The sequence below is a fragment of the Leucopleurus acutus genome, assembly GCF_964270905.1.
Source record: "Leucopleurus acutus genome assembly, chromosome: 17".
NCBI classification, from domain to species: Eukaryota; Metazoa; Chordata; class Mammalia; order Artiodactyla; family Delphinidae; genus Leucopleurus; species Leucopleurus acutus.
This window is the reverse complement of record NC_139159.1, coordinates 3,367,350-3,383,803: the sequence shown is the minus strand read 5'-3', so window position 1 is coordinate 3,383,803 and position 16,454 is coordinate 3,367,350. Positions and strand designations below refer to the sequence as shown.

Genomic DNA, 16,454 nt, shown 5'->3' with positions numbered 1-16,454 from the left:
CCTCCGTATCCCTTATTTCCTCTCCTCCCTCATAATTTTAATTTATCTTTCTTCTCTGTGTTCTGATAGACTTTTTCAAACATTTCTTTATTTTGATATTTCCTACTTTGATAATTCTAATTTTTGTGGTGTCCAATCTGCTATTAAAAGTCTCCCTCCTTTTCAAAATTGATAACAGGATGTCTTATCTCCATGTAAAACTTCCTTTTCTACAGTTTTTGGTGATGTCTCAGTCATTTCAGAAATGCGACATCTGCTTGAATATTACAATGAATATAACACGGGCACGAGTTATTAAGACGTGTCTTCTGTGTCCTATGTGAGTATGCCATGGTGGTTCAGTCAATGTCAACCGACAACAAAGCCACCAGTGGCAGCAGAAAGCACCTGGCTCCTTAGGCTGACTCTCCAGGCAGCGATGCTGGTTGGGCTGCAGAGAAGCCCTGTGTGGCTCTTGTCACACACCCTGGAAATCAAGCCGTGTGTGAGAATCCGGAGACACCGAAGAATAAGAGGCTTCTTACCATGTGCCCTGAGCCTGGTGTGACTGGTAACATACACGAAGCACTTCAGAGCCACCACTTTTAGAAATACTGCCATTCGTTTGTGTGTCCAGAAACTCTAGGTTTACAGTCTCAAGAAGAAAAGCTAAGGGCTTCCCTGGTGGTGCAGTGGTTAAGAATCCGCCTGCCAATGCAGGGGACACGGGTTCTAGCTCTGGTCCGGGAATCCCACATGCCGCGGAGAAACTAAGCTCGTGTGCCACAACTACTGAAGCCTGTGCTCTAGAGCCTGCAAGCCACAACTGCTGAGCCCACGAGCCACAACTACGGAGCCCATGGTCCACAACAGGAGAAGCCACCGCAATGAGAAGCCCACGCACCGCCATGAAGAGTAACCCCTGCTCGTTGCAACTGGAGAAAGCCCGCGCGCAGCAACGGAGACCCAGCACAGCCAAAAATAAATAAATATATTCATTTAAAAAAAAAAGAAAGAACAAAAGCTAAGTTTCAAACTCAAGCTAAGTTAGAAAACTACCTAATGCTATATATCCTCTAACCCATTCTCATTCAGAAAAACTTCAGACGAGCAAAGAAGCCCATAAACATAGTCTACCTTTGCTCAGCCGAATTATTTGGTGGCGCTGGTGGAGATGTTCGCCTCTAAAAATAGAATCCAGCGGCGAAAACCCAATCTTTAACGTAAAAGCCTGAAAGGCAATTATTTAAATGTTAAAAAAAGTTGGTAAACGTGATCAAACCTTGTATTTAAAAGTTTTCATCTAAAACTTTGAAGAATAGGACTGATGTGGATCTTTTCTGTATAGTTGTTTTCAGAGTAGAAAAATCTTGTGGAGAATGAAGACGCTGACACTGGGTTTTACACGATATTCCCACTGGCGGGAAGAATCACATTTTCCCAGAAGTCCCTGAGTCTGGAGCCTGGTGAGCCCTCCTGCCTTTGCTCCCCTGGAAACACCTGCAGTAGGAACCCAAGGATTCCCGGCTCACCCGTGCGCGCCAAGGACGGAAGATGTAGCCACGACAGACTTCCAGGTGAGCCTTTCCCTAAGCCGGTTTGCGAGCCTCTCAGGTGTTAAGCAGATTGGTACAGAATTCTTTTCAGAGGGTCTTCGGAAAGATAAGAACCACCTTTGTCCTTCTCAGCGAACTTACCCTTTCACAACTGGAGGCAGGACAGAACAATTTTGTCTTCTGAGTACGTTCATGTGAAGGTGCTGGATACTAGAAGCATAATTCCTTTCTCACTAAGGTATTTTTTCCTCTCTTCTTTCTTCTATCGTTTTTGCCACACAAAGCTCCGCTGTCTTCATAGGTGCCCTTTGGGGCCTTGGAATTGGTTTCTCTCCTTTTACTGTGTAATGTCTCAAAACAAGTGCTTTGATCAGACGCCCAAGGGGTCACACATCTGGAACAGGAGAGCACTTAGGAGTCTGTGCTCTTAGAGGGGCATCGACATTGAAATGATATGAACAGTAATTTTGTGTAGAACACTTTCTTGTCTAAGCTCTGCCCACTTTTATTACTGGGAAGGAATGCACACACATATGCGTATATATCTGTATTGATGGATGGATGGGTCGATGACTTGACTTATTGCCAGTGTGGCTGGAAAGTTTCCTCTCTCTCTCTCTCACGTTTACTATTAGAAAGAGTGACTGGTCCAGGGAGCACCCCACCTCCCGCTTGTACTTTGTGCCCTGAATGGAAGGAAGCAAAAATCCTTGTGGAGAAAAAAGAATTCTGACGAAGCCAAGTTCGTGAGTGTGTGTGTGTGGTGTGTGTGCGTGTGTATGTTTGGGGAATGTTAATTTATTTTGTAGTAAACTAGTGGCCGTGTTGGGCTGCTTTGGGCAGAATGCACAGAGAAATCGCTATCGAGGCTACTGGCTTCAAGCCCACGAGATTATAGCCTGCTTCTAAAACACTGCCAGCATCTATCGAATTAGTAATGACATCAGTGTCAGAAAAACCTAGGTTCAAATCACCACTCAGCTGACTTCACACATGGAACCAAAAGTTTTTCCAAACTTGTTTTCTCATCTCTAAAACAGGTCTAACGACGTCAGTGCTACTGACCTAATGAAATTGGTTAAGAATTCAAATAAAAAGAACAACAGGAAGAGAACCACAGTGAATGTAGGCAACACATTTATGCAACACATAAATGTATTGTTATTTCAGTCTAACCTGCCTTTGGAGGGCTTTTACTTTTTTTTTTAATTTTGAAATAATTATAGATTCACCGGAAGTTCCAAAAAAGGATCTACACAATGGTCCCACGCACTCTTCATCCAGTTTCGCCCAATGGGAACTTCATAAGTCGTACAACATCAAAACCAGGAGACTGACATTGGTACAATTCTAAGAGCTTACTCAGATTTCACGAGCGTGTGTGTGAGTGTAGTTCTATGCAATTTTATCACATGTGTAGGTTTGTGTAACCACCAAAATCAAGATAAAGAAGTATTTCATCCCTGCAAAGCTCCCTCAAACCACCCCTTTGTATCTGCATCCACCACCCTCGCCATTCTAGTCTTTGGTAATCGCTAATCTATTCTCCATTTCTCTAATTTTATTTTAACAATGTTATATAAATGGCATCATACAGAATGTGACCTTTTGGGATCGGCTTTTTTCACTCAGCCTCATTCCCTGGAGACTGATCCCAGGGGCAGTGTTAGTAGTTCATTCCTTTTGTGTATCAGTAGTTGATTCCTCTTAGTTGGTTCATCGTGTTCCACGGCACGGATGTACCACAGTTTATTTAATCCTTCATCCCTTGAAGGACTTTTGGGTTGTTTCTAGTTTTTGGCTATTATGAGTAAAGCTGCTGTGAACATTAGCATATGGAGTCTGTGTGAACATAGGTTTTCATTTCTCTGGGATAAACGCCCAGTAGTGAAATTGCTGGACCACACGATAGTTGCATGTTTAGTTTTGTGAGAAGCAGCCAAATTGTTTTCCACACTGCCTGTACCATTTTGCCGTCCTACCAGCAATCTTTGAGTGATCTAGCATCTCTGCATCCTTGCCAGAAATTGGTTTCATCACTATGTTTCATTTTAGCCATTCTGATAGGTGAGTAGTCATATTTCATTGTGTTTTTAGCTTGCATTTCCCTAGTGGTAGTGATCCTGACTATCTTTTCATGTGTTTATTTGCCATCTGTGTATGCTGTTTGATGAAATGCCTGTTCACGTCTTTTGCCCATATCCTACTTGGAATGTTTGGGTTTTTTATTCTTGAGTTTTGAGAGTTCTTTATATTTCTAATTACAAGGTCTTTGTCAGATATGGGGCTTGCAAATATTTTCTCCAAGTCTGTAACTTGTCTCTACATTCTCTTAAATAGGGTCTTTGGCGGAGCAAAGGTTTTTATTTTTGATGGGATCCAATTTATCAGTTTTTCTTCCATGAACTATGCTTTTGCTATATAAGAGCTCTGCCTGGGCTTCCCTGGTGGCGCAGTGGTTGAGAGTCTGCCTGCCGATGCAGGGGACACGGTCCGGGAGGATCCCACATGCCGCGGAGCAGCTGGGCCCGTGAGCCATGGCCGCTGAGCCTGCGCGTCCGGAGCCTGTGCTCCGCAACAGGAGAGGCCACAGCAGTGAGAGCCCCGCATGCAGCAAGAAAAAAAAAGAAAGAACTCTGCCTGCCTTAGGTTATAAAGATTTCCTGTCATTTTTTTCCTAAAAGTTTTACAGATAGTTGTGCATTTAAGACCGTGGCCTCTGGGCATCTAGACACATTTCAGCCCATGTTTTGCTTACTTCTCTCCATTTCTAGATATTATTTCCTGTCTACCTTAAATGTCACCTTTTCCACTCTTTCATTAGGCCTTTTTCAGTTGTTTTACTCCATATCAATCATATTCCATCTCAGCGTCTTACTGATTGAAAGGGTGTAATCACATAGATAACCTCTAGTATTGGCAGGACTCATGCTGATAGGATGCAGTTTTGATAATACTGTGAGTCTGTGGAGAGGAAGGACAACATCTTTCTCTTTCTCAAAACTTAGCCCAACGTTTTGCAGATAGTAGGGACTCAGTGATATTTGTAGAATTAAATGCATTGAGTTCTACCATCCTGATCCTTGCTAGATGAAGGGACATGGCCGCCTCAATGTGCATCTATGTTCAGTCGCAATAGAAAAAGGCAACACTGAGTGGAGAGGCCAGTAGCATCCCAACTGGATCACTCCTGACTGCTTGCACCTGCTGCTGCACAGGCTGGGACCTGATTACCTGGGTTAATGAGGTCAGGATGGCAGCTCGGAGGGCCCAGCACCCTAGGGCTGTCGATTCCAGGACGCTGTCGGAATGTGTACTGCACGTTCATAGATACTTTCCAGTCCTTTGCCTATGACTCTGCTTAAAGCATACTCTCCAAGGCAGTTAGATCTTTGACATGATATGTGTGTATGCACATATTATATATATACATACATGTATATTATATACACACACACACGACATATACTGTTATTGCCGCCTGCTTCCTCAGCGTTGTCTCCAAATTCTACCTTTTAGAAATCTCTTTTGTGTGTGTTGCCTTCATTTAGATGCCCATTAATTAAGGACTTCTGGCCATTCTATCCCTTTTCATTCCAGTTTCCTAAAGACCTAGTGTTTCGGTGATAGGAGGAGGTGTGGAAATTCGTGTATTATTTGTCTGAAAGCTCGAAAGTAAAGGTCAGTACATTCCTACAGAAAAAGGTTCCTAATGACTAAAAAAACCCACAATTTTTCTTCTCCTTGTGCCAATCGGTTAAAATAACATTGGGGAAAGGGCAGATCCAGATACTTAGAGTCTACAAATAAATAATGATTATCATGAGGATATGAGCATAGGGACAGATAGATTTTCTAGTGCTACCGGATTCGGACAGGTTTGCTGTCGTAGGATTTGCAGCGTTTAATTCTGAGTTCTGATCATTATTTGTCAGAGGTATTAACACGTGCCCATCTCCCTCCACATGAATAACCTTTGAAGAGGTGGTTCTATTTATAGTTAAGAGGATTTACAGACTTAAACTGTACTTTCTGCAAAGATACACACAATACGGAGCAGGAAAATGGTTACTCTTTAGGGAAATCCTGTTATCTAGTGGCAGAAATTCACGCTTAGGAAATTCACCTAGGAAACTATGACTTTAGGAAAAAAACCCCTAAGCCCCTTAATGTTCTTATGTGCCTGTATTAGTTTATCAGTTTGTTTTCTCGAGCAATTTTTGTAGAAAGCTTTTCATTACTATATGGGATATAATTTTTATATCAGAGAAAAATATCTAAGGGTTAATATCAAGAACCACAAAAATCTATGTCTAGGTTTTTTGCTTTTTAAAACATTACCTCCTGAAACATACAAACAAACAAAATGTGATTGTTTGCCTTGGTAAAGGGAAGTTGTTTAGATTGGAGAAAACTGGGAGGATCAGGTAATTATTATCAAGGTTCTAGTTTCTCTCTTGGGTTTGGTTTGGAAGCATTTTTGGTAAATCATCAATAAGATAAAGTGATCACTGGCACTAAAGCTTGCTTGCGGTTTTATATTCTTTCTGGATAAACCCTTTCCTTGTCAAGAAAGGTCACGGACTGTGGAGATGGTCTTACCTTGACATTGTGCCTGGCTATGGTGCCTCCTTCATTTTCCACTGTTTGATGAATGTTCGCATTATATTCCTCAGCCCTGGGCGGAAGCAGAAATTGTATCGGCATAGATGGTCTGGAGAAATGTTTCTGGAGTTCTTCTTGGTTGTCTGGGGAAAGCCTAGGCATGTTTTTACAGTAAAGTCTCCAAATGAGTCCTGTAGCTTGATTTTAACACCACCGGCCCAGGGTCCACTCTGTTTCTCTTCCTTTGGCTGGTGCTGGTGTGTCGCTCAGTCTGCTGGGCTCCTCCCTGCAAAGTTACATCAACTGAAGCAAAAGGATTATCTGTGTTGTGGGTCAGCAGTTTATCCACAGACCGTTAGCTCTATTCCGGGATGAGCCTCTGATTTTGAACATCCAGGTATGTTATGACTGCCCTCTACAGGTAGCAGCGTATTCCTAATTCAAGTTGAATGCTAAATCAAAACTGAAAGACATGATTCAAGTGATATATTGCTTAGTATATCATGATAAAGGAAATAGATTGCGTGGCAAAGTTCTGTGTTCGTAGTGTGTGATACTTGACAATTTGGGGCTATACGCTCAAGAGGCAGAGGAGCCACCTGGTCTATCTGGGTCTCTTAAAAGGTCACTTTAGTAGCACTCAGCTTTGTGGATGGAAATGTGTGCTAAACTCATACCCAAACTTAAGCCCAAGGATTATTCCACTTTTTACTTAGGTCATATAGAATTAATTGAAGTGATTTTCTTAGGTGGTAACTAGTCCTCTAGTGATTAAGCCAAGACTTGGCTTCTACATCACACTTCCTATTCGTAAAGTGCTTTATAAATATAAGATTATTAAACAGAGTACAAACAGATAGACCGTAATACCTTTTTCTCAAATGGTATCTAATGCCCAAGTAGCCTCTGCTGGCTCTGGGGGTGCACAGAGGTAAGGATCCCAGGTATGTATTACTGGGGACTACAAACTGCAGAAGTTTCCTTTATAAAATGATCCCAGGCCCCCAACACTGACATACAAAACTAACACAATCCCCAGCAACATCCCAGCTCCCTTTTTTGCAGAAATTGACCAAGCTGATTCTAAAGTTTATATGACATTGTAAGGGACCCAGAATATCCAAAACAATCTAAAAAATAAGAACAGAGTTAGAGAATTCACACTTCTCAACTTGAAAAATTACTACAAAGCTACAGTAACTAAGACTGGGGTGCTGGCATAAGGATAGACACATATATCAACGTTTTGAGAGTCCAGAAATGAACCCACACATTTACGGTCAGTTGATTTTTGACGAAGGTGCCAAGACAATTCAATTGGGAAAGAACTGTCTTTTCTGCAAATGGTGCTGGAACAACGGGACGGCCTCAGGCATAAAAATTAAGTTGGACCTCACACCACATTAAAAACTGAACATGGACTTCCCTGGTGGCGCAGTGGTTAAGAATCTGCCTGCCAATGCAGGCCACATGGGTTCGAGCCCTGGTCTGGGAAGATCCTACATGCTGCAGAGTAACTAAGCCTGTGCGCCACGACTACTGAGCCTGCGCTCTAGAGCCCGCGAGCCACAACTACTGAAGCCCATGTGCCACAACTACTGAGCCCGCGTGCCACAATTACTGAAGCCCATGCGCCTAGAGCCCGTGCTCCGCAACAAGAGAAGCCACCGCAATGAGAAGCCCGCACACCGCAAGGAAGAGTAGCCCCCGCTCGCCGCAGCTAGAGAAAACCTGCGTGCAGCAACGAAGACCCAACGCAGCCAAAAATAAATAAATAAATTTATTAAAAAAAAAAACTCAAAATGAATCATAGACCAAAATATAAGAGTTAAGACTATAACACTCTTGAACGAAAACATAGGAGAAAATATTTGTGACCTTGCCTAAAATATTAGGCAAAGCCTTCTTAGGTTCAATACCAAAAGCACAAGTGACAAAAGAAAAAAATAGGTATACTTGACTTCATCAAAATAAAAAACGTTTGCTCTTCAAAGGACATCATGAAGAAAGTGAAAAGACACCCACAAAATAGGGGAAAATATGGCACATCATACATACATAATAAGGGACTTGTATCCAGAATATAAAAAGAGCTCTTAAAAAAAAACAACTAGAAATGAGTGAATTGTCTAAATAGACATTTCTCAAAAGAAGACATGCAAATGGCCAAAAAGCGTATGAAAAGATGCTCAACATCTTTAGCCACTGGGGAAATGCAAGTCAAATCACTAATGGATACCACATCACACCCAACAGGTTGGCTTTAGTAAAAAAGACAGACCATCGCAAGTGATAGGGAGGATGCAGAGCGACTGGGACTCTCACACGCTTCTGGTGGGAGTGTAGAATGACGCAGCCACTTTGGGAAACAGTCTGGCGGCAGCAATTCCCTTGTAGATATGCACTGAACCGAGAGAAGTGAAACATATGTTCACCAAAGACACGCAAATGTCCAGTAATTGGAATCCACCCACATGCCCATCAACTGGTGAGCAGATAGACAAAGTGAGGTATATCCACACAATGGAATATTATTCAGCCATAAAAGGGAGTGAAGCACTGATACGTACCGCCACGTGAATGAACCTGGAACATTATGTTAAGTGGGAAGAGCCAGTCACAAAAGACCATATATTGTATAACTCCATGTATAAGAAAATGTCCAGAACAGGCAAATCTATAGATACAGAACGTACGGATACATTAGGGGTTGCCTAGGGTAGGAGGGTCTGGGGAGAGATGGAGAATGATGGCTAATGAGTAAGAGTTTTCTCCTAGGGGAGATGAAGAATGTTATTACACTGATTGCAGTGATGGTTGCCCAACCCTGGGAATAAACTGCAAATCTGAGGGTCTAAGGACCTGGTGTTTGGCTGTCGATTCCCAGAACGAAAATGGAATAGGTGGTATCAGTAGACTCAAATTGACCTGTATGATTTCCGGAGCTGGAAGGGACCATCAAGAGTGTCTTGTCCTCCTTCCCATCATCTTCTTCATTTTGTGGATGGGGAAACATGCATGGGATATCAGGTGATGTGTCCAAGGGCTACATGTGATAGTACAGTTGGGACCAGCCTCCACATCTCCATACCCTGGGGCCGGAAACCATGGCTTTGCACCACCCTGCAAACCAAATCGTTTGCGTTTCTCTTTAAGGATGTCATTTAGGTCCACCAGCCTTTTCCTCACTTCCCCACTCTCATTTCTGCATCTTCTATTCTGGTGTCAAACATTGGAGGAAACATTTCCTTTGAACATTTGTTAATTTCTCTTAGCACTTTCCCGACACTTGTAAACATTCTCCCTCTCAGAAACTTCTTTCTACTTAAAAATTATTTGTATGAACGTTCTTTCATCTTCTTAAGTTTAATTTGTTAATGATTTTTATCTAAGTAAGTCTCCTAATAAAACATTGCACACACAGTGCTTCTGAGATCCTAGTAAACATTTTTTCATATTTGAGGGTGTGTGTGTGTGTGTGTGTATGTGTGTACACTAGTGGAACTGCAGCATTGACTGGCATTCCCTGGAATTCTCTGTAAAGCAAGTGTCCTGGAGATTGCAGGAAGGAGAGTTTGTATGAGAAAAGAATTTTACAATTTGTTGAAGGTGAGTAAAGTACTTATTGACAAATGTGTATTTATTTTGCTTTATTCCCAAGTATAAGGACATTTCCTAAAGGGTCAGTGTAACAGGCAGGATGGAGAGACTTGCATCTAAGAGCATAAACATCTCAGAGTGCGTGGAAGCTGATGGATGTTAATCCATGCAACTCCTAGAGGAAGCTGAAGAAGGCAAGGAGATGGATCCTCCTCCAGTGCCTGGGGAGCGGCGTGGAGGACTCAGCCCAGCCAGACATCCGCAGCCCAGTGACACCCACCTCAGACTTCTGCCCTAGAGGACTGTAAGATAATACATTTGTGTTGCTTTAGGCCAGTAAATCTGTGGCAATTCGTTACAGCGGCAATAGAAAAAGAATGCAATATTATATACTATTCCTACTGTGTTTATTTGTAATCAGTGTATAATATTAGTTTTGTTTTCAAAACTTGACTTAAATTTAACATTTGTAGGAGAAATGTATTGGTTATACCTACAAATCTCTTTCAGCAGCTATCAAAAACAATATGCTATTATGTTATACCCGCTCACTAGTTGCAGTGTAGCGTTACTCATTACTATCTTAAGACAAAGAGGGAAGCTGAGGCCTGGACTGGGGAAAACTTCGGCTCAAAACGGGGTTTTCAGAAAAATACAGGGTGCTATTAAATTTGAATTTTAATTAAACAGGAATAGTTTTGTTTTTTTAGTATAATTGCAGCTGTGGCATGGAACATCCACTGTTCGCTAAATCTGCAGCCCTAGGGCAAGATAACTTTTGTGACCCATGTCTCAGCATCAGTTTCATATTGAGACTGAATAAGAACGCCTGCTTCACTGACTTGTCAAACCCAAGTGAAAGTCAACCGATTTCAAAGCACTAAATTAAACTTTTCAGAATGACGGTTGAGCTAGATGAGTTTTGGCCCGGCTCTCCCCCTCGGACTCCGTCCCCGGGGCCGCCGGGTCTCGGGGTGCGGGGTCCCCGCGTGTCCGCCCCGCCCCCAGCCCCGCGTTCAGAGAAACCCTCTCGCGCGCAGGGCGCTCCTCTGGCTGTTTTGGGCCCTCCCGGCCCCCGTCTTCCGGGCGGTCACGTGCCTCGGCTCACGTGACCTGCGCTTCTGTTGTTCCACTGCGGCTTCCTCCCGCCTGTGAGGCCCTTCACGTCCGCTCGGTGCCGAATCGGGCTCGCTTTCTGGCGCTGCGTCCCCGCCGCCGCTCAGGCCTGCGGACTCGGCAGGAGACCCGACTCGGCGCCCCAGCACGCCGGCGGTCCCGACTGCGGACCGCCGCATCTTCCCGCCGCCTCGGGGTGAGTTGGAGGGTCCCGCGGGTTCGCTGGGTGAGGCCGCGCTCGGGTCGTGCCGTCTGCGGCCCCGGTCCCCGGCTCCTACCCCGACCCCGGCGAGGCGAGCTTGCGGTTTCTCCGCTTCCCTGGAGCGCGCTGGGTTCTGCCGCCCAGGCGCCGCCTGCCTTCCTCCGGCCCCGGTTCCCCGATTTCCTGCCTTCCGGGCCTCAGCGGGGTTTTGGAAACTGCGGAGCCTTCTCCGCAGAGAAGGGCAGGGGAGAGAGGGTGGACGGGTGAAAGGTGTGCTTTCCCCAGGATTGGGCCGGCTGGGGGTTCGAGTTGTTCAGGGACCTAGGTGACCGCCCTGAGGCACCTTCAGCCGCCGCAGGAGGGGCCGCTGGGGCTGAGCCCGCTTGATCCCAGGTTCCAGCTTGGCCCGGACGGAGTCTGTTTTCACCTGGGCCCAGCCAGTCCGCATTGCCCGTGTTTGTTCATGCAGCACAGCCTCAGATGTAGAGGTTACTTCCAAACTGACTAAGGTCATTGGGATCCTGGAATAGAATTCGGGGTGTGGCTTAAGCTTCTTTGTGGTCATAACTATGAGCTTCTATTTTGCAAACCGGAACTTATATTTTGTGTTGTGATAAAATCAGGCTGAAGCTTCTATCTTTAAGTTTAGGAGTGAGAATTACTTAAAAGCTCATTATTGTAGGATCATATTATCAGACCAGTCTCTCATTGTTGGCTGAGCCTAAACTGTAATCTTTATTTGTTTCAAAAAATTCTCCCAGTATTGACTTTGAAGCTGCTATAAATTTTGATTGAAAAAAGAAAGCTCTGTCTTCTAAGATACTGCATTCCCACTTTGGGTGTTTTAATTTGAGTAAATAATGTTAGAAAGGACATGTAGGTTTTTCATATGCCACTTTAAAATGAGGCTTAGTAAATGTAAATAAAATAATTGGTCCTATCTGTACTATGCAGGTTCTTATTTTTTCTCTGTCAGAAGAGGAAAGTTGATCTCAACTGTGTACATTTAAAATACTTTCCTATTTTGTATGCCTATTCTAAGCATGGTTTCTTAATTCAGTATCTTACATGGTTACTTTAAAAATCTTACTGCGATATTGGTGCCAATAATTAGAAAACCTTACGTGGAAAAGTAAAAACCTATAGAGAACACTTCTATGGAACAGTGCATAATGGGACAAGATTTGAAATATAATGGCATAACTAATATTTAGGATATTTAGTATTTGAGTTGAATGCTTGTAGAGATTAAGGTGATAATGATGCTATTGCTAATAATAATAGTAGTAGTTGTTAAAAAAACAAACACACCTTGTATTCTGGTTTTCCCTTGCATCAAAATTGAAGGTCCGCAGGAAAACATTCAAGATCATAAATTTAGACCAAGATGGACATCCGGGGTGCCGTGGATGCAGCCGTTCCAACCAACATCATTGCTGCCAAGGCCGCAGAAGTTCGTGCCAACAAAGTGAACTGGCAGTCCTACCTTCAGTAAGTGCTGCTTTTCTGTGAATCATGGGTAATCATGTGCCTTTGCTTCAGACTTTTTCATGGTCATGCTTCTGTGAGAGAAATACTGGAAAAATACTAATAAATGTGGAAGAAAACACTTCCTCCTTAGAATAATTAGCTGTCACAGGGAGACAGCTTAGTGTGATGGAAACAGCTTGGGGCTCTGGTTGGGAGGCAGCAGTGGCCACAGCACTTCTGAGCTTCTCTGCCTGGAAAGTGGTACTGTTTGGATGAATAGGAAGCACAGGAGGAGTGTTCAGGCCCTGGAGGGAGGAAGAGGATGACTGGCAGAGCCTGCCCGACTCCCCCCGCCCCGTATGCCTTGGTGATCAGCGTGGGGACGGGTGGTGTTGCAGAAGGGCTCAGACAACTAGCAAAGAGCAGGCGATTGAGTTTCAAGACTTGAGTTTGAATTCTGGTTCTTGTGTCTACTAGTTTGCTGATCTTCGGCAAATCCCTTAACTCCTCTGAGGTTCACTAAAGTAAATGTGAAATGGGGATACATATCCCATGGGAGCGTTGCTGAAATCGTGTGTTTAAAGCATTAGCACAGTTGAATACAAGCACTGGTGTGTTGAATACATTCAATAAATTTTAGTTCTTTCCCCCTCCTTGTGTGTGTTAAGATTTAGCATGTGGGTGTTCTGTACTTATCTTAAAGTGAGTGTTCATTTATCCTTGATCATACTTTATCATGTTGACTTTACTTCATATCTGTTTATTTTGGTATATTCATAACGGTGAGTTATTAAGGAAATTCAGTTAAGATTTGCGTGCATATTTTGAAAAACAAATTGGGAAAGCTTTAGTTTTATATTTAGCAGTTTGCTTTGTTCTAAGAGGTATATGCAGTGTACAAAAATGATCCCATTTATTTCTGTTAATTTAGTTCCTCCTCACACATTTAATAACCACCTGCCAACTTTGAGGCATTATTTCCAGACTTTGGGGCTACAAACAGATAAACTCGTAGTCTAGTAAGATATATATATCTTACTAGATATATATATATCTGATATATCTATCAGATATATAAACTGATCATTTGGAGATCAGCTGACCGTATGTTTAGGGGTCTATTTCTGGGCCCTAGGAACACAGTTTTAAATTCACTTTTGGAGGAATTAGAAATAACTGATAGTTCTATGCAGGAGTTAGATAATCACATTTGCCTTTTGGTTGGATTGTTCTTCCCTCAGTGTAGAGGGTAGATTTGTGGATAGTAAGCCTGGAGCTAGGGACAGGTTAGAGCAGTATTCGGGTTGTGGGAATGGCTAGAATTGGAGAGACTGGAGAAGATTTTAGTGATCACTTTGATGTATGAGGGTGAAAAAGTACCTAGGATGAGTTCTGGTTTCCCGGTCTAAGGGAGTGGATCATGGTGAGGCCACAGGTTCAAGGGCAGGAGCGAGAGGGACTTTCTGATGTTTCCTCTGGTCATCTGTATCTGTGTAATTGTTTACGTCCCCTGTGAAATGAGGATTTTGAGCTCTGTTTCCTAATCTTAGTCCAGAGTGTGTTTAGACTAGAAGACAAGGAGTTTCATGTTCATAAAGCCCGACTGTTTATAACCTAAATAGAGTAATATTGAACTTGATCATAAAGCACTGGCTGACGGACAGGCATTCCCTCGCATTGGCATTTGGAACGTTCGTAGTTACAGGGAGATTTTTAATTGCTTTCTCTGCTGTTCCTCCTGTTCCATGGCCTCCCCACCACATAAGTCATAGTCTCCCTTTTTTCCTACTTCTGTCCTTTATTCTGTTGTCCAGCTCGTGGGTTTCCTTTATAGAAGCCATCTACTCTGTACGTCCGTATACAGATGCTCCCCACGTGTCAGCCGTGTGCCTCTGTTGAGCTGGCTGTGGGGACACTAGTGGGAGTGAGATGTCCTCCCCCCAGCCCCAGAGCGCTCACAGCTTGTTGGGGGCTGGACGGGACCCGTGAGTTACCAGTGAATCTGATGCCACATTGTTTTCTGATAGAGTAAAACCAATGGGAGAATCGCCCAGTGTCAAAGGCCAGTATCTCTCACACATTAACATGTTACTATGGAAGTCCCGTGCCTTAAAGTGTATTTACATGTGATTAAACTTCTTAATCATTCAGGTAGGCAGTCCATAAACGAATGGGCGTGGCTATTCCGGTCAAACTGGAATCCAGTAAAACTGTCCTGAGGATGCGAGTTAGAATAGTGTCTTTCCTCCCGAGTTTAAAGTTCAATGGGGAAGCAAACCTTTAACTGAAAAATTAAATAATGCGTTGTGGTGAGCATTAAAATGGAGACATATGTCAAGTTTTCCCAGATAACAAAAGGAGGGAGCGACTCATCACCCAGCAGCACTGGGGACGTCCTCAGGGAGCACATGAAGATACCTGTGGGAGTCATGGGCAGAGGGGCTGGAGCTGCCGAGAGGGAAGGAGCCTCTGGGCGGGGACTGGAGACTCAGAAGGACGCGCAGGGCTCGGGGAGCTTCAGGTCGGCTGGTGGAGCCCCGCCCAGGCTGCTGCAGGCCGGAGTGTGGCACCCACACGTGCCAGCTCTGTAGGCCAGACACCTAGGAGTCCTCTCCTCTCTTCTTGTCCCTGACAGTCCACATCCCGTCCAGGCCCAGGTCCGCACATCCAGGCCCCGTCCCCAGTCTGACTGCCTCTGTCCAGGTGCCCTGCTGCTGCCTGGCGCAGGCTGCCCGCGTCTCACACGTGCCCGCGGGTCCTGGCCGGGGGTCTCTGCTGGCACTGTTCCCTGGAGGTACAGTTTTAACAGGGCAGTGAGAGTCACCAACTGTGATAGGTGAAGTGCTTAGTCTTAATGGAAACAGGGCACAGTGTCTGTTTTTGCTTCCATCGTCCCATCAGCCTGGCTGGGGGATAGAGTGTGTGTGGGGTATATATTCGTGACCTCAGTTCTGCCCCTGTAGGATGTGCAGTGCCTGTGTCATATATGTGATCTGTGAGTGGGGCTGGGAGAGGTTGGCCTGGAGTTCAGATCACTAGTTAGCACTGGGGAGTGGGGAAGAAGATGGAGTGCGGGCTGATTGCTGGGAGGATGGGGCTGTTTTCAGAGAGGGTTTGGTCACATTTTTCTGGGTCTGAAAGGAAAGAATATGCTGGAGGACATGATTGCAGAAAGTTGTATACAGGGGTTTTTGTCTTGATAACTTAGATGGCCAAGTAAATTGGCTTGGGACGGAGATAGGCTGAGACTTGGATAAGGCCCAGAGGTGGCATTTTAGTGAGTGTTTCCTGTGGACCAGGCCCTGTGCTAACCACCTCATGTGAATTATTTCATCCTCAATTCCGCCCCTTAAAGGCATGCGGTTCTTGTTCCCATTTTGCAGGTAAATTAGCTCCGGTCAGGGCCTGGGAGGCCCATGAGTTGTAGGTGGTGCGGCTGGACTCAGACGGCAGGGCCGTGGGACACCAGGGTCTGGTGTCAGCCCTCGCAGAGAGAGGAGAGACGCAGGGCATCCTGTATCACTTGGTCCCAGTGGCTCTTCAACTCTTGCTGAACGAAAACCTTGTTCTTTCTTTCTAGGGGGCAGATGATTTCTTCCGAAGACTGCGAATTCATTAAAAGATTTGAAAAGAAAAGAAGTCCTGAGGAGAAGCAGGAGATGCTTCAGACTGAAGGCAGTCAGGTGATCAGTTGAGATATTAGACCATGAACACTGCCCCGTGTCATTAGACATTCTAGAAGTTTTCTCAATGACCATGTGATAGTCCACTGTAGGTAGGCATCATAATTTAACTAAAGACTCTTTTTTATTGGAAGACATTTGAGAGATCTCTAGTTTTCTTTGTTAATTTTGGAAAAAATGTCCTATTGAGTATGTTTATTCCTCCATCCTTTTCTGCATTTCTGAAAAATTTTTTTGAATTAG

The 16,454-nt window shown here is 44.2% G+C and overlaps 2 protein-coding genes across 4 annotated transcripts in view; one reads left to right on the top strand and one right to left on the bottom strand.

Moving 5' to 3' along the window:
- Positions 1-6,302, bottom strand: part of RGS20 (regulator of G protein signaling 20) — a gene marked incomplete at both ends in the record, with an annotated part of 76,523 nt that extends 70,221 nt beyond the window's left edge. For both annotated transcript variants that reach the window (XM_082859103.1, XM_082859104.1), the window contains one exon: positions 6,138-6,302. In XM_082859103.1, the coding sequence (XP_082715229.1) occupies positions 6,138-6,302 (165 nt within the window). The remainder of the gene's footprint in view (positions 1-6,137) is intronic.
- A 4,577-nt stretch (positions 6,303-10,879) lies between these two features.
- ATP6V1H (ATPase H+ transporting V1 subunit H) overlaps positions 10,880-16,454 on the top strand; it is a 61,291-nt gene continuing 55,716 nt past the window's right edge. For both annotated transcript variants that reach the window (XM_082859102.1, XM_082859101.1), the window contains exons 1-3: positions 10,880-11,052; positions 12,406-12,549; positions 16,109-16,211. In XM_082859102.1, coding sequence (XP_082715228.1) covers positions 12,446-12,549; positions 16,109-16,211 — 207 coding nt within the window. In that variant the 5' untranslated portion in view covers positions 10,880-11,052; positions 12,406-12,445. The remainder of the gene's footprint in view (positions 11,053-12,405; positions 12,550-16,108; positions 16,212-16,454) is intronic.